The sequence below is a fragment of the Peromyscus leucopus genome, chromosome 9, assembly GCF_004664715.2.
Source record: "Peromyscus leucopus breed LL Stock chromosome 9, UCI_PerLeu_2.1, whole genome shotgun sequence".
Taxonomy (NCBI): domain Eukaryota; kingdom Metazoa; phylum Chordata; class Mammalia; order Rodentia; family Cricetidae; genus Peromyscus; species Peromyscus leucopus.
The window spans coordinates 69998458-70023378 of record NC_051070.1 but is presented as its reverse complement, the minus strand read 5'-3'; the positions used below and the strand labels follow the sequence as shown (position 1 = coordinate 70023378).

At 38.4% G+C, this 24921-nt stretch overlaps 1 gene segment (V, D, J or C); it reads left to right on the top strand.

Moving 5' to 3' along the window:
- Positions 1-23751: 23751 nt before the first annotated feature.
- Positions 23752-24343, top strand: LOC119088447. The segment is given in 2 exon segments: positions 23752-23844; positions 23991-24343. Coding segments are annotated over 2 exon segments (405 nt in total).
- The last annotated feature ends 578 nt before the right edge of the window (positions 24344-24921 follow it).

Genomic DNA, 24921 nt, shown 5'->3' with positions numbered 1-24921 from the left:
CAGGGTAATCCTTTGCCTCAGTCTTCGGGAAACTCCCAGAGGGGCCTCGCGCAGGCCCCCAGTGCAAATCCAGTTCAAACCTTTCCTGCAGCCATAGAGGAAATGCCTGCTCTGGAGAGCGATTAAATAACCAAATGCCTATTGGAATAAATCATGCTGGTCAGGATGATGAAACAGAGAGAATAAAAAATTCAGGAGAAAACATAAAGAAAATTTTTTGGCAAACTTCTATTAATGAACAAAGACCAAAATTAACAATAAAAATAAATGGTGTTTTGTTGTCTGGTCTGGTAGACACAGGTGCGGACGTTACCATAATTGCACCAGAATTTTGGCATCCAACTTGGCCTCTTCAGGAGGTAAACGTTCAACTGTTAGGAATTGGGACATTATCTCAGGTGAAACAGAGTGCAAGATGGCTCGAATGTATAGGTCCAGAAGGACAGAGAGGAAAATTAAAACCATATGTGGCTAACATAACTATGAACCTGTGGGGTCGAGACTTGTTGCAACAATGGAATACTCAGATTAACATCCCTCCAATCTCAGAAACAAATCATAAATTAGCACATGTTACTGAGAGAAATATTAGAAGATATTGTTCTAATGAGTGGTCACCAGCCATCCATATTATACAAGAACAGGGCACAATAACTGATGATCTTCCAAAGACACCAACAGCTCTACCTTTAAAATGGTTAACAGACAAGCCTGTATGGGTCCAGCAATGGCCTTTAACAACAGAGAAACTCCAGGCTTTAGAAGAGCTGGTAGAAGAACAGTTAAATGCTCAGCATATTGAAGAATCAACCAGCCCTTGGAATTCTCCTGTATTTGTTATTAAAAAGAAATCTGGTAAATGGAGAATGGTAACAGACCTTAGAGCAATTAACAAAGTAATTCAGCCAATGGACTCTGCAATCTGGGATGCCTTTGCCTACTCTGTTACCAAAAGGATGGCCTCTCATAGTTATTGATTTAAAAGACTGTTTCTTTTCAATACCCTTACAAGAAAAAGACAAAGAAAGATTTGCTTTTACAGTGCCTACTTATAATAATTCTCAACCGGTTAAAAGATTTCAATGGAGGGTCCTCCCACAGGGAATGTTGAATAGCCCAACTCTGTGCCAATATTTTGTGCAACAGCCATTGGAAGTGATACGTAAAAAATTTTCTAAATCTATAATTTATCATTATATGGACGATATTTTACTAGCTGACTCAAATGCAGATACTTTAGAAATAATATTTGAAGAAGTAAAGAAAATTTTGCCTTGCTGGGGATTACAAATTGCTCCTGAAAAGATACAAAGAGGAGATTCTATTAATTATTTAGGATATAAAATAGAGCTACAAAAATTAGACCCCAAAAGGTGCAAATTCGGAGAGATAGACTACAGACTCTTAATGACTTTCAAAGATTATTTGGAGACATTTCTCATCTACGAACTATTGTTGGGGTGAAAAATGATGAACTGACTAATTTGTTCAAAACCTTAGAAGGAGACAAGGACTTAAATAGTCCAAGAGAATTATCACCTGAAGCTGAGAAAGAATTAGCCTTGGTAGAAAAGAAAGTGCATGAAGGACACGTGAATCGTATTGATCCAAAGCTGGATTGCATTTTGGTTATCTTACCTTCTAGGCGTTCTCCTACTGGAATATTAATGCAGAGGGAAGATATTATATTGGAATGGATATTTTTACCAAATAAACCAAATAAAAAATTAAAAACTTATGTGGAAAAAATCTCTGACTCGATTTACAAAGGAAAATTGAGACTTCGTCAATTAGCAGGAATAGACCCAGCAGAAATTGTCGTACCATTAACTAAGGAGGACATTGAAAAATTATGGACAGAAAGTGAACCTTGGCAAAGAGCTTGCAGTAATTTTTTGGGAGAAATTAACAGCAAATATCCCAAAAGCAATAGAATTGATCTTATAAAGAGAGCTGAATGGATCTTGCCTCAAATTGTACGCCAAAAACCCATATCTGGAGTTCGTACATTTTATACAGATGCCAACAAAGAAGGAAAGGCTGGTTACAAATCAGAAAATTTAAGTAAAGTGGTTCAAAGTCCGTATAATTCAGTTCAAAAATCAGAATTGTATGCTATTCTGTTGGTATTAATGGATTTTTCAGAACCTCTCAACATAGTAACTGACTCTCAGTATGCTGAAAGAGTGGTGTTACATATTGAGACTGCAGAATTTATCCCTGATGCTTCAGAATTAACTTCACTATTTATTCAATTACAAGATACAATCAGGAAAAGGGATCATCCTTTATATATAACTCACATTCGATCCCATACTGGTCTGCCAGGCCCTCTAGCACAAGGCAATGATGAGATTGATAAATTATTGATAGGAAATGTGCTGGAAGCCTCAGAATTTCATAAAAAACATCACGTCAATAGTAAAGGTTTAAAAAAGGATTTTTCCATAACCTGGCAACAAGCCAAAGAAATAGTAAAGAAATGTCCTACTTGTTCCGTCTACAATCAAACGCCATTACCAGCAGGATGTAACCCAAAGGGTACTCAGAGAAATGAAATCTGGCAGATGGACGTGTTTCACTTTGCAGAATTTGGAAAATTGAAATATGTACACCACACTATCGATACTTATTCAGGATTTCAATGGGCAACTGCTTTGAGTTCTGAAAAAGCTGATTCTGTAATCACTCATTTGCTAGAAGTTATGGCCATCATGGGTATACCTGCACAAATCAAAACTGACAATGCTCCATCATATGTCTCTGTTAAAATGAAACAGTTTTTTGCTTATTACAATATAAAGCATATTACAGGCATACCACATAATCCTACAGGTCAAGCAGTTATAGAAAGATCAAACAGAACTCTAAAGGATATGCTAAATAAACAGAAATGGGTAACAAAAACCCCCAGAAATAGACTGCATAATGCTCTTCTAACTTTGAATTTTCTGAATGCCAATGAGAAAGGAACAACAGCTGCAGAGAGACATGGGATAATAGAAAAAACTACAGAATTAAATCAGCCTATATACTTTAAGGATGTGCTGACCTCAGAATGGAAACCAGGGTATGTATTACATTGGGGACGTGGTTTTGCTTTTGTTTCTACAGGAGAAGATAAGCTGTGGGTACCATCAAAATTGATAAAGGTTCGATTTGAACAAGAGAGACCTCTTAATTAGAGGAGGTGATAGTTCATCAACCAGCATGAACATCCAATTTAAACTAACTTGTATCAATAAAACTTGCCTTTTCATTTAATCAGATAATAACCTGCCAAAAAGGAACATCCCCAAAATTAGTCTTGGGGAAAGGTTTTTGTTTTTGTCTTTTAGGAAAATGAAGGTTAAGGAATCTGAAGAACACTGGACAAATGAGACAACTGAAGAAAAGTGACAAATCATCTATCCCAAGAAACAGAACGAAATGGTGTATGGGTATATATTATCTAAAAAAATTTTATGTCTTCCTAAATGTTTGTTTCTGCTTTTCTCTAAAGATTTAACACTATTGGTCTTCTAACAGTCCCAGTTCAATTAAAATTTAAAGCTGACTTTGGAGTTGGAGAATGGCTCTCTCCTTCTTTAAAATCAAGCATGTTGTTAAAAGGTAAATGCAAACTCCCTGTATCATGCCAGAATAAGAGCCATCTTCTGCTATGGTACAGGACAAAAGCAAAATTAATTAAGGGACTATTCTATTACTAATCTCAACTCTTTGATTCTATTCTGATTCTTTAAACTTTTCTCAAAGTATAAATTTTATATCAAAATTTACAAGATTAATATATATATATATATACATTTTAAACTTTGTTAAGATATGAATGGTCACATAGAGTACTAACTAATTCTAGAAAAAAGGCTAGCTGCATATATATGTTTTTGTGTTCGAGTCTCTTATCAGTTTTCTGCAGGAAATCACGGCCAGGCCTAACATCAACTGAAGTCTCCAGAAAGAAGATGGGGCCCCACAACAACAATTCCACGTGGACAATAATAATATCATTAAGCTGACAAACATCATCCATAGATCAGCTTTGAACTACAAGGTGCTCAGAGCAAATTTGAGATGACTAGCTGAGAAGATCCAGTCTCAAAGACTACTTGAATAAGGACTTGAGATAAACCCTGAACTTTGGCATTATACACAGACTGGATAATGAAGGATATAGTTACCTCTCCTAGAATTTGACAATTAACCTAAAATTTTTCTTTCAGGATAAAGAAAACTTCGCCCATACCCAGCAGGAAGCAATTTTAAGAATACGACGCCCACATTCCCAAAGAGGTGGTGTGGGGCGGGTGGTTTTTTGGTCTTTTTAATGGGTTTTGGGTCTGGGATAATTTTCAGTATTTAGGGGGGTTGGTTACAAGTTATTGTCAAGGGTTAGGAAAAAGGCTAAGCAAAGGAGATTAGATTTAAGGTTCTTGTTTTTAAAAAAAAAAAAAAAGAAAGAAAGAAAAGAAAGAAAAGAAAAAGACAATTACTAATTTTAAATACTTTACATTGGATTGGATTGTTTTATATTGTATACAAATTTGAAATTGATATTGTTAGAAAATGCTATATGTATATTTCTAATTGTATTTATTCCATCCATTTAACAATGTAATGCAAATTTCTGATCCTTGAATGTTATTATTATCAACTATTAGGATATAAAGAAATGAAAGCTAGTAGTTAGACATTATCATAGAACTTGTAGTCAGATTAGATATGTTTTAAAAATTGAGCAGAGATGTTTTAGACAGGTCATCTTCAAACCCTTCAGAGATCTACAGAATATGGCATTTAAAATGTTTTAATAACTTAGAAAATTTTTCTTTTTTGAGACATGTCGGCTCCTGGCAGTACCAATCTACTTTAGAGAAAATATGGGCATTGAAGAAACTGCATATGGAGTCAACTTTCATTCTGGCAAAAGTTAGCCACTGGACAACAAAGTATCCTCGAATCAACAGGACAAAATGGACAGACAGATCACGAAACAAGGGACTACTGATTCTTGCCAAAACAAGTGTGGTTATGGCTTTATCAAAAGGCATCTTCTGAAGCCAGGACAATATGGCCCCATCCCTGAAGTGGCCTTTGCATCCGGAAAAGGTACAGTGCCCTTTTCTTTGAAGGCAGCTTAACAGGCAGAGGTCCGATGGATTCTGTTGTACAATGGAACAGCAGCTGAAAGCTCATGCCTCTCAAAAGTACACTGGCATTTAATAGAGAGATGTGGAGAAGAAGGGGATGCTGAGATGAAGCCATATATACACAGCCAAGAAGAATGGACAGCTGAATTTAAAAACTGTCAACAATTTCCAGAATTTAAAATCCTGAATCATGACAGGACACTAGTGGAATTCAGGTGTTTCTGGTACGTGGACTGCTCTCACCCAATGTGAGGTTGAACTGTTGACCTTGTGTACATCCTACTTCACAAATGAGTCTGTCAGATACACTAAGCCTATAGGCTGAAAATGATGCCCCAACACTGCAGAGAAACCTCAGGTGACTGCCCAGGCAGCTGGCTGTTTCTGTCAACTCACAAAATTTTTTGGAAGTTGCTTGCATGCACTTCCTGTTTTTATTTTTGTTAACTAATATTCCCTTCTTGGGTCTCTGAGGGAGTTGAAGATTAGTTAGTTATGGTTGAAGATTAGTTAGTTATAGTTGAAAATTAATTAGGATAAAAAGTGCATTAGATACATCTTGGATTTACCAAAGTAGGATAGATAATGGAATTATTTTCTCTGATTTGTTAAATTCCTGTTTAGGTATTTATTACTTGTATATATTGTATATAGCTATTATACTTTTGTATATAGTTTTTCTTTTGTTAGTTATAACCTTTTGCTTTCTTTTTCTTTTTATTAAAATAGAAAAGGGGAAATGTGGTGGTAATCTAATTGTACAGAATTATTATTTTGATTGTATGTTAATAAATAAAGTTGTCTGGGGGTCAGAGCTATTAGAGCCATAGCAAGAGTGTGGCGGTGGTGGCACACGCCTTTAATCCCATAGATATCTGTGTGTTCAGGGTCAGAGCTATTAGAGCCATAGCAAGAGTGTGGCGGTGGTGGCACACGCCTTTAATCCCATAAGATCTCTGTGTGTTCAGGGTCAGAGCTATTAGAGCCATAGCAAGAGTGTGGCGGTGGTGGCACACGCCTTTAATCCCGTAAGATCTCTGTGTGTTCAGGGATACAGTCAGCATTGGAGACATATACCTTTAAGACCTAGGGGGCTGTACATTCAGACAGTGACGAGGCAGTCATGTGTTTGGGTTTACAACCAATGAGAAGGCAGAACGACATACTATAAAAAAACAAACCGACAGGAAGTAGGTCTCTTTTCGCGAAGCTGGGACAGCAGAAGGAAGGGTGAGATTTAGCTCTGAGCTCTGACCTCTCGACTTTCTCTTTTACATTGTTTCTGTGTTTCTTATTTAATAAGACGGTTGGTTACATCTACAGCCGAGTTAGCTATTGGACAGTAATGGTGCATAACCCCAAGTCTTTATTTTGTATATACATACATACATATATATATATATATAATTTTTTATTAAAAAAAGAATTTCTTTCCTTTTACATACCAACTCATTCCCCCTCCCTCCTCTTCTCCTGCTCTCCCCACCTACTCCTATCCCACCCCCATTCCCTCCTAATTGAGAGTAAGGCCTCCCTTGGGTAGTCAACATAGGTTGTTATACCATGTTGAGGCCTAGACCTAACCCCTCCTTCCTGCATCAAGGCCGAGTAAGGCATTGCACCATAGGGAAAGGGCTCTAAAAAGCCAATTTGTGTACCCGGGGTAAGTCCTGGTCCCATTGCCAGAGGACCCACAAACACATCAAGCCACACAACTTTCACCCACATTCAGAGTGCTTAGGTCTCTAAGGCTCCTCAGATGTCAGGCCAGAGTCCATGAGCTCCCACTAGCTTGGGTCAGCTATTTCTGTGATTTTTTTTTTCCCATCATGATCCTGACCTTTTTCTTATAATCCTTCCTCCCTCTCCTCAACTGAACTCCAGGATCTTGGCCAAGTGCATGGCTGTGGGTCTCTGCGTCTGCTTCCATCAGTCACTGGATATAGGTTCTATGATGACAATTAGGGTAGATACCAATCTGAGTTCAGGGGAAAGCTAGTTTAAAAACCTCTACACCATTGCTATGCATCTTAGCTGGGGACAATCTTGTGAGTTCCTGGGGTTTTCCATAGCTTCAGATTTCTCCCCATCCCCTTAATGGTACACTCTGTCAAGATAATCTCTTTCACTGCTCTTAACCCCAAGTCTTTGTGTCAGTTTGCCAATAATGTGGGGAATGATAGTTTCAAGTGGGCTCTGCTAAACAGTTCTAGGACTGACAGAGTTCAATCATGTCTGAGATCCATCATCCGGTAGTCCAGAAACTATAAATATTCAACTTCAGCTAACCTACTTCATCCTCCAGCAGTCTCAGTCTGGAGCATTCTCGATGCAGGCATGGACAGGGAGAGCAAGAGCTAGACTGAGAGCATTCTCCACACCGCTGCTTCCATAATCTTTATCCAAATTGGCAGAAGCAATTCTAACTCAGAATTGAGGAAGCCCCAAAGCCAAAGGTTCTGTGAAAGCCCCTACAAAGAGCATAGGAATGGGATTAAATGAGAGCCATTTAATCAATTGCTAAATTAGTGCTGAGAAACTAGCGTTCAAACACGGCATTTGTTCAAGTAAATCGTAATTCTGAGTGATAATGTTGCTTCAGGTTTTTGCAATTCCCAAACTTACCGGAAAATCAGAAGGAAATGCTAGTGATTTAGTTCTAATAATTAGTTGTTATTTAAAAATTGAACAATAGTTAGCAGGATGTATTAGCAATTCAGCTTAGACGTTCACTGTGCTGTTTGAAACATCCTAAGGAAATTCTTTGTGTCATGGGAAAAATTAAACTAAATCTTGCTGCGTTTGCTGCCTCACTTCTCGTCTAGTTGGAGTTGTGACAGATTTATTTGCTTTGTGCTTGGCATCTAAGTCAGTCTCTGAGTCCCAAACTGCCTTTTCCTTCTATTATGGTTGGGTTCAACATCAATTTGCCACAAATTGGAATCATCCGAGTAGGGAGCCACAGCTGAAGAAATGTCCTGGCTGCCTTGACTGATGTGGGAAGCCCCACGCCAACTGTGTCAGGGTATTTCAGAAGGAAGATCATTTCATCCCTTGCCCGACTGGTCTTCTCTCCTGCCGCTGAGTTGATTTATCCGGTTGTTGCCTCTTTGCTCATATCAGAACCAGTGTTTTTGAGTGAGCTTTCATTTTGGACTAGGGACCGCCAGCTCTCGAGAACCTTCCAGCTGTGGGACTTCTGAGGAATCCCACCTGCCTTGTGGACTGAGAAACTACTGGTTGTCGCCCCGCTTCCCCCGCCCCGCACTGAGAGACAGTTAGTGTAGGAATTATTGAATTCCAATATATACATATATTCATCACTCTCGTTCTGTTTCTCTAGAGAACTCTGCCTAAACATCATGTTTCTTTTTATCTTTAGTAACTTTAGTATTTTGACATTCTTAATTAAGGCTAATAAGTTCTGATCTATTTATTTCTACTGTATCATTTATATGGGACCTTCTATTCACTCATAATTCTTTAAAATTCTGCTCTCTTTTTGTTTGCTAATTGTTCCTATTCATCCTGTTATATAATATACTTCTACCATTATGTAATGTACTTCCTTATATTAATAATTCATGATGTATGTTACCGTGTAAAATACACATAGTCCACAATAGTAGGACCTGAATAGAGAAAAAATAATAATTTAGCATAATGTTGTAGCTAGAGTTTTCCGCCTTGCCCACAGTCAGGACAAATCTTTGTCACCCGCCACTTCCACAGCCGCTCAGACCCAACCAAGTAAACACAGAGACTTATATTGCTTACAAACTGTATGGCCGTGGCAGGCTTCTTGCTAACTGTGCTTATAGCTTAAATTAATCCATTTTCATAAATCTATGCCTTGCCACGTGGCTGGTGGCTTACCGGCATCTTCACATGCTGCTGGTCATGGCTGCGGCTGGCAGTGTCTCTCCTTCTGCCTTCCTGTTCTTTTTCTTTTCTCCTCTCTGTTAATCCCGCCTATCTTTCCTGCCTAGCCACGGCCGATCAGGTTTTATTTATTAACCAATCAGAGCAACTTGACATACAGACCATCCCCCAGCACAGGCAAGTGCAGACCATCTCAAACACCTGCACTCAGGCCCATGGTCCTAATCATCCTCTATACGGACCTGCTGGGTAACGCCACAAAGAACCCAAGAAGGGCTCCCACAGGACATACAGAACATCCCACAGCATAATGTAATATATACTGTATTGAATTATGTGTTTATATATTCATACATTTATCCTTAATACCATGTGCTTATATTTTATTCATAGTGCTTTGTGTATTTTGTTTATTGTGCAATGTTTTATGTTACAGTAATTCAATTTTAGCAGAATAACCAACATTTTTTCACACATAAATGGCTTCTTAGAGTCAAAATTTATTGTAGTGCCAATAATAGAATAAGAACATTTTATTTATTGATATATTCTGGAAAATTCATGTTTTCATCGACTAACATTAAAATATGGAGCAAATCACATTTCCATGGGCATCATTTCTTCTTATTAACAGTAAGATAAATCCTTAGCTGTCCTTGTAGCAATATCTTAAGTCTTTGTATGAAAATGTCCTGAATTCTCTTCATTCTGCTAAGATGTTTAATGATTGAAAAGCCTTCAGTACCGTCTAAAGACACTTTGAAGATAACATTCCATTTTTCATGGCTGGTGAATTGCTCTCAAGAAATATTCCTTTTAATTGCCACCATCCTGCCTATCTTTTGCCTCTGGTTTTCACTTTATTCTTTCCTCTTAACCACATACGATGACTATGGATGCTGAGTGTGCAATTTAATGAGTTGCACCTAGAACTTGTGAAACCACCACAGTGCCGAAGACACAGAACACTTTCAGATCACAGAACACCCCTGGTACCTATCCTCACTACTCTCTACTCCTACAGCAATAGCTGCTGTTCTGATTTAATTCGCTACAGAATAGATTTCATTTTCTGGACCTCATACACATAGGGCTGTACAGAATGTACTTTGTGCTTTGCCTTCTTTCATATAGCACCACACCTGTCAGATTAATCCACTTTGTTGTGTACATCAGTAAGATTTTTCTTAACTGATAAATAAGTATTGCACAGATTAATGGAGTGTCATGTGAAGACCAAATATACATATATATGGTGTAGTGTTTAAATCAGGATAAACATATCTCTCTCCACAGAAGCTGACAGTTTCTTTGTGATGAAAACTTTCAATGTCCTTTCTTTGAGCTGTTTTGAAATATGTACTACAGTCTTGCTATCTATAATCACTCGTGTGCAATAAGACACAACTTCCTACTCCTACCTAACAATAGCTCAGTTCTCATTGATCAACCTTTCCCTGTATGCTCGGCTCTTCACAGTAGCCACGATCCTGCTCTCAGCTGCTATTAAAAACAACAACAATAACAAAACACCTTTTAGGTTTCACAAGTGACTGGAATCATGAGTCATTTGTCTTTTTGTGCTTGGCTTATTTCACTTAATATCTTCAGTCCCATCTGTTTTGTAGCAAATTACAGTATTTCTTCCTTTTATGGTATTCCATTGTGTAATGGACTACTCTCAATTCATTGATCACTTTATGAACATGCAAGGTTGTTTCTAATTCTTGACTTGTTTTAACAAACACAGGAGTGCAGACATCTCTTTCCTTTGGCTATGTACTCAGAAGTGACTCAGATGAGACTTCTATTTTTGGACTTCTATTATATGGACTACATGAGACTTCTACTTTTAATTTTTGGAGAACCTCCATATTATTTCCATAGTGGATTTACTAATATACTTTTTACAAAAAAAAAGTGTGAGAATTCTCTTTTTTCTACATTCATGCCACTACTGTTAACTTTAGTCTTTTAAAAAACAGCCATTCTTAGCAGGAAATATAAAGGGTTTATTTTTAATTACTTTGTTAAATTTCAAATTTTGAATCCACTTGACTATTATTGTTTTTTTGGGGGGGGGGCTCTTTTACTCTTTAGAGGAGCCCACCACCCAGCTCCCAAATAAATCACACATGAAAACTTATTCCTAATTATGAATGCCCAGCCTTAGTTTGGCTTAGTTTCTAGCCAGCTTTTCTTAACTTAAAATTAACCCATCTATCTTTTGCCTCTGGGCTTCTCCCATTCTCTTACTTCTGTAAATCTTAAACTTACTTCATGGCTTGCTGTGTAGCTGAGTGGTTGGCCCCTGATGTCCTCCTCCTTCTCTGACTCCTAGATCTCTGCTCCCAGATTTCTCCTTCTATATATTCTCTCTTCCTGCCAGCCCCACCTATCCTTTCTCCTGCCTCACTATTGGCCATTCAGTTCTTTATGAGACCATTAAGACAGGCACAGTAAAACAACTTTACAGAGTTAAACAAATGCAACATAAACAAAAGTAACACGCCTTAAAATAATATTCTACTACACTTGATTATTCACTTGTTGGTAAATGTTTAGGTTACATTCAAATTTTTAATGCTGTGAATAGAATTGCTATGAATAGTCTGTATTTATCATTAATGGAGATGGGTGCTCACTGCCATTATTTACAGATCCCAAAATCAGGCAAGCAGATAGTTAATTAGTGTTTACCAAAATAGCTTACCAATTCACAATTCCTTCCTCGATGTATAGCACCTCTGCTACTTTAGGAATTAAATTTGGTCTTTTTGGTAGAATATGATTACTTGTAGGCTTAATTTGTATTCCATTATAAATAATGACATGGAGCAGGTCTTTTGAAGGCATACTAACATATTCTGCATATTTTTATTGGACTGTTTGTCATTAATTTTTTCAGTGTTTTAAATATTTAAAATATCCTGTTTCATGTCTATGTATTATAGGAAACTATCACACAGGGATATATTGATGTCTTCTCTGTCTTCAAAGGTGCAAAGTTATACCAGACAAGGGAATGCTACACAGAAGTTCATCTTGATCTGTTCAAGCTCTCCACAGTGATTCAAGCTTCATATTTCCTTCATTTTCAGTCATTGGTTATATAGCCTCATTTATTATCACTGTGCAATGGCACTCTTAAAAAGAGTTTCTTCCAACTTTGATCTAGTCATGGATGTGATATGTAATCTCTATCCAATTACCTTAACCAATAAATAATTTCTTCCTAACTTTGATATAGTCATGGATGTGACTATCAATAATGACTAATCAATAATTTTTAGCTAACATAATTTTATCAATCCAGAATTATTCTTTAAGTCTTAACATGTGATCAATTTTTAAAGCATTACAAGAGGAGAAGTATAAAGGATCAACTCTTTTCATTGGTATGTCTTTAAATTTTTATCAAACTTTATATTCCATTTTATTCATCATTGTAATTATGATTATCTATAGACAAATATCAAGTTTTGTCTCATATGTGGATCCCAGTGTGTGTGTGTGTGTGTGTGTGTGTGTGTGTGTGTGCGCGCGCGCGTGTGCAATTCTGTATATACAACATGAAAGTCAAAGTAAGATTATTAGAGAAAAGGAAGAAGCCAGTTATCTTTTAATCATTCCTAGGGGGCAAGGATTGTGTGACACTAATCTTGGAGAGACCTAAACAAATGTCTACTCATCTCAGATAGGGAACTGAGGACAGACAAAATAGATACCATCAAAGTTAACCTTGGTGAACCAATAGGTTTTACTGGTATTTCTTCCAAGAATATTTGGTGAAAGCTTACTTACAGGCACAGAAATAACTCAGACAGCTGCAATACCAAAATCCTACCCCAGCATGGGTGTTAGCTCTTGAACACAAAAAATGTGCACTTGCAAGCAGCACAACAGGTAAGAGATTGCCTCTTTCAGGGATCCCAGGTGATCTGGGCTTCTTCTAGATGGCTATGTTTCTTTTATGCAGCTAGGCTGGTCTGCTTCTTCCAGGTATCTTAGCTGGTCTTTGTTTTTCCAGATGGCTTGCCTGACCAGAGGCTCTTCTAAGCAACTCAGCTTGTCTGAGTGCTGTGGGATGTTCTGTATGTCCTGTGGGAGCCCTTCTTGGGTTCTTTGTGGCGTTACCCAGCAGGTCCGTATAGAGGATGATTAGGACCATGGGCCTGAGTGCAGGTGTTTGAGATGGTCTGCACTTGGCTATGCTGGGGGATGGTCTGTATGTCAAGTTGTTCTGATTGGTTAATAAATAAAACCTGATCGGCTGTGGCTAGGCAGGAAAGATAGGCGGGACTAGCAGAGAGGAGAAATAAAAGGACAAAGGCAGAAGTAGCCTCGCTGCAGCCGCCGCAATGACCAGAGAGGCTGCAGCCGCCGCCATGACCAGAGACACAGCAGCCGCCGCCATGACAAGAAGCATGTGAAGACGCTGATAAGCCACCAGCCATGTGGCGAGGTATAGATTTGTAGAAATGGATTACTTTAAGATATAGATTTATAGAAATGAATTACTTTAAGATATAAGAATAGTTAACAAGAAGCCTGCCACGGCCAGACAGTTTGAAAGCTAAATAAGTCTCTGTGTTTACTTGGTTGGGTTTGAGCGGCTGTGGGACTGGCGGGTGACAGAGATTTGTCCTGACTGTGGGCCAGGCAGAAAAAACACAAGCTACATCTGAGAGTGTTTCTTAGCAGTCATTACAGCTTATACATGCTTGGGAAAGGAGGGACTTAGTAAACATGATCAGTTTCAGGGACTTCCTGAAGAGTTTGAGTTGTTTACTTCCTGAGTTTAATAGGCTTCCCTGTAAGATGGAAGATTTCTCCTTCTCTTAGAAGATCCTGTCTTAATAAGCTCTCCTCCTAGATAGAATGTTTCATCCAGGAGGAAATTGTTATATAATACATAATGAAATTTTATTCAACCATAAAAAAATAAATAAAATCAGGTTGGTTCCAGGAAAATGGATGCAATGGAGATGACTATTTTAGGCAAAATTAGCCAGACTTATGAAGACAAATACCACATTTTTGTCTCAAATGTGAATTCTAGATTTCATACATATTCATAAATGATTCTATATATACAAAAAGAAAGTTGAAATGAGATTATCATGGAATAGAAAGAAGACAATTATTTAAATACATGCTTATTTCTACATACATGTTATATGCTAGAAGGGAAATGAAATTACATAACTTTCTCTCACTGAATTTACAGGCTGGTTAATATAGGCATAGGTAGCTGATCAGAAAGAATAAAGTGGGATGAAGGCTTGATTGGAAAAGCAAGGGAAGGTGAAAGCTCATACAGAGGGACAGACCCATGCCAGCCTTGAAGGTGAGATGGGAATTTCCAGATCCCATGTTGTAAGACTAAAGACTAAGTAAAGTCCACTGGGTTGAAACATAGAAATGATGAAGGACATAATCATAAAAGAAGGAACAGCACTTATAAAGCAACAGAAAGCATGGAGAACTTGAGAATTAATATATAGCTAACCTAGATATATATATAGAGAGAGATAAATATAAATATACACACAAAATATATGAACAAAATATGTATACTATGCATGTAAGCATATATATGTATGTATATGTACATACATATAGCATACAACTGCAGTTATGCACACAGTTCAGTCATATATGTGTGTATGATTCTATATGATATGAATATATTTTCTGTCATGATGATCATGATAAAACTGTCAAATCACCATGTCACTCTACAAGTGAGAAGTCACACCTTCGTGAAGTCTCCAAATGCATCCTCTATTTACTTGAAATTCCATAAATAATCTGCATTTGATGACTAGTGTATGCCTCAGACTAGAGTACAGATGATAGAGTTGTGATAACAAACCTTATTTCAGTCTTCAAGGATCTTGTTGTTCTGTGGAGTATAATCCAACATGATGTAGTAATTAAAATCTACCACAGAGGAAGAAAATGGCACCTAACAGAAGCATTTAACTGGAATCAGAAAGAAGATAAAAGTAGTATAAGGAGATAACAACTAAATTCAGAAGTATAGAATGAATCAGCCAATAATAAAGCCAAAGAACATTATAGAAAAAGAAAAGAAAAATGTGCAAAGACATGAAAGCAACCTTTAGTTTGGAGGAACGACACTGAAAGGTGTCATACTGGTGGGGTACCCCACTCAAAAACTGATGACAATTGTAAAATAAAAGTAATAAGCAGAGATCACTATGTGAAGAATTGTAAGCCATTATAAGATGCTTTACATTACACTGAGACAATAATGAATGCCAGAAAGAATATTAGCAAACAAATGGTGTAATGAAAATGTTACTGTTTGAAAGATTGCTTTCATTTCATATCTGCCCACATATTTTTATATATTTGTGTTTGTGTCTATGCAGATTTTCTAATTTTTTTCTCTTTTTTCCTAACTAATCCTGGGACTGCTCTCCCTTCCGCACTGTATTAATTGACCCTTCCACACAGCAAAAACAATTTATGGTGTGATTTATGTTATTCAAGAAGATTCAAAACCCATTTTGTTCTACTCCATTTTTTAATTTTTTATTCTTTGACAATCCTATACATATATATATAATGAATTTTAGTAGTTTTTCACTCCCCATTACCCTCTCTTCTTTTCTTGTCCCACTGAAACCCTTATCCTTTCCAACATGCCACACACAATGTAATTTTGAGGGTTTTTTTTTTTTTTTATGTATGTGACCCACTTAGCCTGATTAGAGTCAGTTGCATATGCATGGGTGGGAAATGCCATAAGAAGTTATCAGTGGCTGCTCCAGCCACCCAGTAACTGTCCGTAGTCTCTTGGGGAAATGTGGGACCCCATAAGCCCCTCCCCCTCCCCTGTTGAAATGTTGATGGACTCAATCTTGTGCAGGTCTTGAGCAAGGGACAACAGCTGCAATGCATTCATGAGTGCAATAAACATGTCATATTAAGAAAGCATCTTTCTGCGATGCACCCTTTCCTTGATGTTCTGAGAGCCGTAGAGGGGGTGATAAAGACAACCCATTTAAAGCCAATTCCCCCATTGTCCCTTCTTCTCAGCGCTTTGAGTAGTTATATGAGTCTCTGTCTTAACTGTCATGGGCTTCAATAAGAAACCTCTCTGAGAGCAGCACTAATTTATGTTGATGTAAAAACTACAGCTCTCATCTTAAAGGGAGTGAGATTGTTTATTCTGGAGCCATTTTGAGTTACACAGATTTAGGTTACCTCAAATTCCATGTTCCAACATGGAAACAATTTCACAGGGTTTTTATAGTTTTACAGAACAAAGAAAGTCACAAATTACAGCAAGTTTAAAATAAATTGGTGGGTACCCCCAGAGAGGCAGATATCTCGAGATGAGGAAAGCTTTTGTACAGCCCTAAAATATTGACTGATGACATTCTTAGTTCTTGGATTGCTAATATTCCACTAAGTTAGTAGTTTCTAAGAGGTTTTTATTTATTATCACAAGGTGTTAGTTTAGATTCAGAGTTAGGCAAGGAATAAAACTAGCCCAAGATAAAGTAACTAGCCTCTGAACCTACAAAATTTCAATCTGAAATTCCAATCAGTCTCTGCAGACACAAAAACTCCTCCCAGGGGTGTTTTGTTCTCAGCCAGACACAGCTTCTTTTCAGGAATTTTCATTCACAGATATAAGCTAAGTATTTAGAAGGCAGTTTGACCACAGGCCATCTGGCAAGATGATAATAGCTGGTGTCTCCCTCACTCCCTCCTCCAGGGCCTACGGTCTCCTTAACCACCAACATTTGACCCAGCGTGCGTTCTCCTCTGTAAGGTAGCAAAGCCCATATTCTGAGTAACACCTCCCACCTTAGCCATAGGGAGGAACTGCTCTAAAAGTATTCTGGACAGATGCAGTTAGTGTGTGCCCAGAATAAAAGTGCTGTCCTGTCTGAGGGCATGAGACCATCCTCTAAGGTCAAAGTCATTGCTCCTGAGGAAGACCTTTCTGAGGCTGACTTGGACCACCAGGTCTGCTGGGAAGACAAAGGTGTGGACAGCTGAAAGTGCTTTCAGATACCCTGTTGTGTCAGTTGATCTGGGGACAGCCTGGAGGGCTTGTCAAAGAAAGACAGGGAAGAAATGCCTTTTCACTGATTCCTTATATAGATTTGGGATAGCAGGTATTAAATTGTTAAAGTTGTCACTCATCTGAAGAAGTCACTAGTCATGTTTCCTCTAAGGTTTTGAATCTCTATCTTTGGGAAATGTCACTGGGAAGCACTTAACGGTTTTAAACTGGCACCCGCTTTCTCCACTGATTTCTTCTGTATGATTTTGAGCTTTTGCAGATACCATGTGCTGTCAACACAATTTGTCTTAACTGTTTGCCCAAATACAGTCATCAAGATTCCCTAACAGCAAACCCAGCACTGTACTGTAATGTAATAAGAATGCAACAAGTTTTTATTAACTGATTTATTGATAAGAATTTAGTGTAGCAAAGAGAAATGTTCTTCTGTATTAGAGAAGTTAAAACATCACATCATTGATCATCATTATACAACCAAAAACAACTAGAAAAGTATGATTCATAGTCATGAAAAAATCAGCAGCAAATAGAAAGTAACTGAGATGTTTCAGTTTAATAGATAAACATTGTAAATCGGCTACAGTAAATATATGCAATAAACTAACTGAAAACACATCCACAGGATGAAAGAAATATATGTTCTTAATAAGTAAACAGAAATAAAACCTCAGCAGAGAAATAGAAACCTTAGAAATAAACAAATAGAAATTTTAGAACTGCACATTGTAATGCCTTAAAAGAAAAATTCATTGCAAAGATCAATAGCAGACTGCAGATGGCCAAAGAAAGGGTGCATAATTCATCAAATAAGCAGGGGTGTGCTTGTTAAGTTGAATATTACTCAGAAACATGGGGAAATAAACTACTGGCCCACCAATCAATGTGGATGACTATTAAAATATTATCCTGAAAAAAAGTTAAGCATGAAAGAGCATATATCATACAACTTTATATATATGAAATGCAGAGAAAGGAAATCTACTCTTTGGTGACAAAATCAGATCAAAGTTGCCCAAAGATGGGAAGGGAAGGAAGGCATTGGCAACAGTAGGTCACAAAGTAACTTATCAAGTGATAATAAATATTTTATAAATTAATTAAAGTAATGGTTACACAGGTGTATGCCCATTAGTCAAAGTAGATTTAAATGTAACACTTGAAACATATCATGTATTCCACATAGCTTACAACCAATATAGTTGATTTTAACAGGAAAGTATTTAGGTTCTAGATCTCATGATAGTCTTTATGTATGTACCCGTACATGAGAATGTGCATGTCTGTGCACATCAGGAGGCCAGAGATAGACATCATCTTTGCCAATCACTCTCCACTTTATTTTTGTTAGAAGTTTCTCTGAACTTGGAGCCTTCCAGTTTAGCCAGATTAGATGGACAGAAAGCTCAGGGATCCTCCTGTTCCCACATCCCTAGTGCTGGAATTATAGATGGGCACCATCAAATGCAGTGTTTACATGGGGCTGGGGATCAAACTCAAGTCCTCCTGTATAGTGGCAAGCAGTCTGCTGACTGCTCATGACGTTCTTTAAAGCGATTTTTCAGTCAGTAGCAAGGATTTCCCCTGCTTTAACTTGCAGTAAAAAGGAACATAAAAGTAGAAATTGTGGACAGGGCAACAAGAGGCAGCATGAAGAGAGTGAAGTTTCTTTCTGCAGTATATAGCAAGTATTAATATAGAGACCCACAACTGGCCAACAGAGAATAAGAGACTGTGAAATGCTTAGCCCTCATGGAACATCTCTATCACCTTCTCCCCCCCAAAAAAAGTTCAGGGATAATCGTAGGAAGGGGAAAGAAAAGATTGTAAGAAGTAGAAGACATTTGTAGAAAAACATTATTTTCTGTATATGACAGGCCCATTGCACACACAACCTAACAGCAGCTGTGACTAGATGTGTACAACCTTTAAGCCACACAAAATCCCAGCATGGGTAGGAAAAAGGCTCACAAAGTTCCTCCCCTAGCTGAGAAGCTATTGAAAATTGGTGGCTGTTGGAGTAAGGAAAGTTTTCTTCATGGATGTGGCCTCAGAAAAGCTACCATGCTTCTGTAGACAACCCTACACCTATGCACATACAAGGAACACTGAGTAGATACAGCGTGTTTAAAAAAATTGGGAGACAAAAATGGGGGGGTAGATAGAGGATGACTTTGAGCAGAGACAATAAGGGTGTGTTTGACCAATTTTCATGTCTGAAATTCTCAAGCACTAGCACTGTAAAACTGCACTTGAGATGGGCCCTGTTTCTTCTTAGGCTTACTAGTTGTGAATGAAAACTGAGTGGTGACAAGAAAAAACAATGTCCAGGTGCTTGGGAAACATTGTGGGGTGTTTTTTTACTCTTTACTCTTTTGGCTCCTTTGGGGGGCCCACCACCCAGCTCCCAAATAAATCACACAAGAAGGCTTATTCTTAATTATAAATGCCCAACTTTAGCTTGGCTTGTTTCTTGTCAGCTCTTCTTAACTTATTCCATCTGTCTTTTGCCTCTGGACCTTTTCCTTTTCTTACTTCTGTAATCTTACTTTCACTCTTACTCCATGGCTGGCTGGGTGGCTGGATGGCTGGGTGGCTGGGTGGCTGGGTGGCTGGGTGGCTGGGTGGCTGGGTGGCTGGGTGGCTGGGTAGCTGGGTAGCTGGGGGTTGGGTAGCTGGGTGGCTGGCCTCTAATGTTCTCTTCCTCTCACTTCTAGATCTCTCCTCTCCCAGATTTCTCCTTTTATTAATTCTTTCTTCCTGCCAGCCCCACCTATCCTTTCTTCTGCCTCACTATTGGCCGTTCAGCTCTCTATTAGACCATCGGGTGTTTTAGACAGGCCCAGTAACTCAACTTCACAGAGTTAAACAAATGAAACATAAACAAAAGTAACACACCTTAAAATAATATTCCCCAACATAACATAAAGAAAGCCATTTGGGGAGTGGCTTATAAGTCCTTGGGGACAGCAGGTATCCTATCTCCTGATACATTGACTAAAGAAAGTTTAAGAGATGCAGCTGCTTTCAGTATTTGGCATACAGACATAAATGAACTTGCCCTTTGAAGCATATTAGAAATATGATACCAAGAACATCTTCCTAAAATATTTGAAACTCATTAGCATTTCTTTTTTATTTATTACTATTGTATGTGTATTTATATGGCATGCTTATGTATGTGTGTGTGTGTGTGTGTGTCCTTGAAAGTCAGAGGATGACTTTGAGAGTCAGTTATCTCCTTCCAAGGATGAAACTCAGCAGTCAGGCTAGCTCAAGAATCTTTATACCTGCTGAGCTTTCTCACTGGCCTTTTGTTAACATTTTTTTTTGGGGGGGGGTGGTTCAAGACAGGATTTCTCTGTGTAACTTTGTGCCTTTCCTGGATCTCACTCTGTAGACTATTGTTAACATTTCTTTTCTTTCTTTTTTTTTTTTTTTTTTTTTTTTTTGGTTTTTCGAGACAGGGTTTCTCTGTGTAGCTTTGCGCGTTTCCTGGGACTCACTTAGTAGCCCAGGCTGGCCTCGAACTCACAAAGATCCGCCTGCTTCTGCCTCCCGAGTGCTGGGATTAAAGGCGTGCGCCACCACTGCCCGGCTATTGTTAACATTTCTAAGTAGATGCTCTCAAAAATTTCTGGGCCAGCAATCTGGTTTATGACTCAACCAGTAAAAACACTAGCCATAAAAACCTAGGGACCTGAGTCCAATCCCAGAATTTATAGTAGAAGGACAGAACTGACTGTAGCACATATGAGCCTATACATACACACACATACACATGAACACGGTAACAAAATAAAATTAACAACTAAACTAAAATTAAAAACTAAATTTCTGGAACTTCAGGAGCTCTCACAAAAAACAGTCTGTAGACATCAAAATACTGAACATTCTCATTCTCTGGTGCTAAAACTTAGGGATTAGAATGAGATATGTGAGCCTGATTCTAGTTCATAGATGGTTCAGGCCAGGCATTCACAATAATCTGGGGAGCCTTTGCCTCAGAAAGCCAAAGCTAGGAAAGTTGACATGAATGTTTTGATCATGGTAACACTGACATCATAATTAAATGAGGTTAGGTGTAAAAATACCTACCAAGGAGCATATGTGATCATCCCTTGGGTACACTCTACAGACTGAACTAGCAAAGGAAAATGAGCTTGTGAAGCAACAAGTTATATGCTGTCCTGTACACATACAGACACCCTGGCTTTAGCTTTACTGCTTATGGAAAAAGACCTGAAACTAAAGTGCTGACAGTGTCCCTAATCCATAGCTATTCCCTGATGCTGGAGCTCAACCTGTCTCTTATGGTTGCTAACAATTCAAGGAAAGATCCCGTAAATACCAAATACATTTGTTTGACATTAAAATCATCTATAGAAGCTTATGATCTCGTAAAAGGGAGCTGTGTGTTGAAGAATCAGGGAACTAAGATTTCAAATACAGGATGCTTGGAGGAGGAGCATCAGGAGATAGACAAATTATGGTGCCCCCCCCCAACCCCTGACAGTTCAGGGGAATAGTGGGCAGAAGGAATATAAAAGCTAGAGACTGGAAAGAAAACGTGTTGTGAATGTGTCTTTTGGACATCATGAAGCTCACATAAACTCACAGCAGCTGTGGTGGCCTGTAAAAAGCCTATACAAGGTTGGAGTCATCATCCAGGAAAGGAGGGTTGGTGAGATCCCACCCCTCAGTGAAGGACTGATGGCAATTAATGGGTGCTGGAGAAAGGGTGTCATTTTCTTAAGTGGTGTAGCCACTTCTTGTTACAGTAAATAGTACCCAACTTACAATCCTAAAAGCAATCATAATCAAACTCAGTGGGTCACAGGAGAGGGAAGATGATGAGAACTGGAATTAAGTGGCAAAAGTTACCCAAATTCAATAGATCCAATGCATGAAATTGACAAAGAATTATTTTAAAACATGATATGAACCATCATCTTCTGTTAGTCGATCCCTTGCTACTACAGGACCTCATTTAAATATGCACAGTTGGGAAATTGTACTGAAGCTTTCAGATAAGAGGTCTGTTCACTCTTCCATCAGAGTCCACTACATACATAGAAAAGCATGCAACACTGTAGCCCATCCTCCTGAGGATTGCCAGACAGAAATTCCTGTCACCTGATGATTTAAATACTTAAATAGTGCTTCTACTTCAGGAAGCAGTTATGAAGCATCTCTTTTGGGACCAAAATAAAAACATTCTCCAAAGGCTTTACAAAAAGACTTTCCAATTCCATCCTAAATTAATTGTTTCTAGTATTTTAGGCCCTTGGCAAATTCTGCTGAACTTTATCTAATTTAAGTTTACATGTTCTGCTTCTGCTTTTTTCCCATAAACCATAAACCATGTTCCAATATTTTTGTAAATAAGCATATTGATAATAAGATATGAAACTGTAAATCTGCATACAACCTTCGCTGTAAACCTGCTTTGAAATTTTACTCAAGCATTTTGAGTACATAAGATCTCTAACTTTTCCAAAGGAGATTTATAGCCAACAGCACAACACAAATTTTACAGAACTGATTATAACTATATCTGTAATACCGAGTCAGTGAATGGCCCAATGCTGCTAACATTTCCAAACTCTGCGATCTGTCACCTCTGCTCTGATAGATGTGAGATCACTAGACTCCAGTGAGAGAAGTGAAGCCATTATCACTTAGCTTCTTAGCTGATTTTTCCTATTGGATCTAAAATCTCTATTGAAAACTAAAGATTTGAATGTTCTAGATTGGACCAAACATTGTATAAGAAATCCAAGTGAGTAAATGGAATGGTCTCTCTGGAGACTTTATCTTGTCTCTTCTTTAGACATAGTATTAAATATTTAATAGAAATATTAAAATGAAGAGTCTTTAATTAAATGTCAATATTTTTTCTTTCAGGCTTTCTGGAGGGAGCTAGGAATAATCATTTCAAGGTAACAAACCATCTCTGAAGCTGTTATGTGTCAGGATCTCATACCTGTGTGTCTGACAATTCCTAGGAGTTTGCTTTTCTTAACACTCAAGAGGACACATTGACATTAAGAACTTTCACGATGGTGCCGAGGCTTAGCTCCACCACCACTGTGTTCACTCACAGAAGTTACACTACCAGGCAGTAAAGACTTTCTGTCTGGACTATGTACTTGTTTCTGTATAAACAGGGTATAGCATCATTGTTTCTGTATAAACAGAGTGTAGCATCATCATTGGGTGACATTCTTTGTGTCTGCATGCTAGTCTAGATCACAATTATGGTGTGTGTTTTACTTTTCATTGACAGATTTTCCCCCTTTGTTTCCAAGTCTCCAATTTAATCAAGAATGACTATACAATACAAAATTTAAAGGAAAGTCTGCAATATAGTCCCCAGAAACACTTGTTCTACTTGTGTAGCAAGAGGGGTTTCTGGGTAGCAAACAGATATGCCAGCTCTCCATCCAAAGACAGAATGCCTGAGTACTCGGCACACCTCAGCAGCAAGTGATCAAAACACACACGAGGTGGCAGCAGTTCATTTCACATGCAAAGAAAAGGTGGGTTCACTCAGTTCAACCCAGTATTCGTGGGCAGAGAAGTTTGTTTCCTATTGGCTCAGAGCCAAGATAAGTAAGAACAGAACAATTATGAATAGAATATGTACCTTCCTAGGAAGTGTAGGTCACTGTGTGATTTGAACAAGAACAATGGAGAAGTACTTTGAAGCCTTGCCCATGCTCCTCTGTGTTCATCTGAACTGTAAGTCACTCCCTGGGCTTCCTGAAAGCTTCCCCACAAGTCTGGGGAAGCGGAGGGCTTCATCCTGATCACCCCCTGTAGATATTCTAGAAATAAATTGTAAAGTCTAGAGATGACCCAGTAACTCATCTTCACTATCTCAACAGTGGTAAGCGGTCAAGCAAACACGGTGATGCAGAGTCCTTCCATCCTGGATGTCTGGGAAAAAGAAACAGCTGCTATCAACTGCACTTACACAAATTCGGCATCTAATTATTTCCCCTGGTATAAGAAGGACAGAAGGGAAGGCCTTACTCTCCTCGCAGACATTCGCTCAAATGTGGACAGAAGGAAGGAGGGGAGATTCACAGTGATACTGGATAAAAATGCTAGACACGTCTCCTTGCATATAACAGCTGCACAAGCAGAAGATTCAGCCCTGTACCTCTGTGCAGCAAGCACACAGTGCTGTGCAGGCACCTGCAGCCTGAATGCAAACGTTCAGCTGGGACTGCAGTAGCATTTTTATCCCTGCAAATGTTTTGGATTATAATGGATCGCTATAAACTGAAATGAATGTGGTGATCTGAGAAGTGATCATAAAAATATCACCTGTAAGGCAATCAAGGCGGCTCAGTGAGTAGAGCACTTTTTACCAAACCTGAGGACCTGACTGTAGTTCCTTGGAGCTACATGTGGAAGGGGAGAACCAACTCCTGAAAGTCATTCTTCCAAACACACATCATGGCAGGAGGAAACCTACACACACACACACACACACACACACACACACACACACACACACACACACCTACAACCAACTGAACGTTTTTAAAGGAAAAATACTTTGTTATTGCCAACTGCTAGGAATTTTTATTTTATTAAAAATCCAATGCAGAGCTAGGCTTGGTGATTGCCACATTCAATCCTAGTACTCTGGAGGCAGAGGCAGGTAGATCTCTGAGTGTTCAAGGCCAACCTGGTCTACAAAGCAAGTTCCAGGACAACCAGGGCTACGAAGTGAGACCCTGTCTTGAAAAAAGAAAATCCAATGAAAACCTTGAAACCTTATGAAACTTATAACACACACACATACAC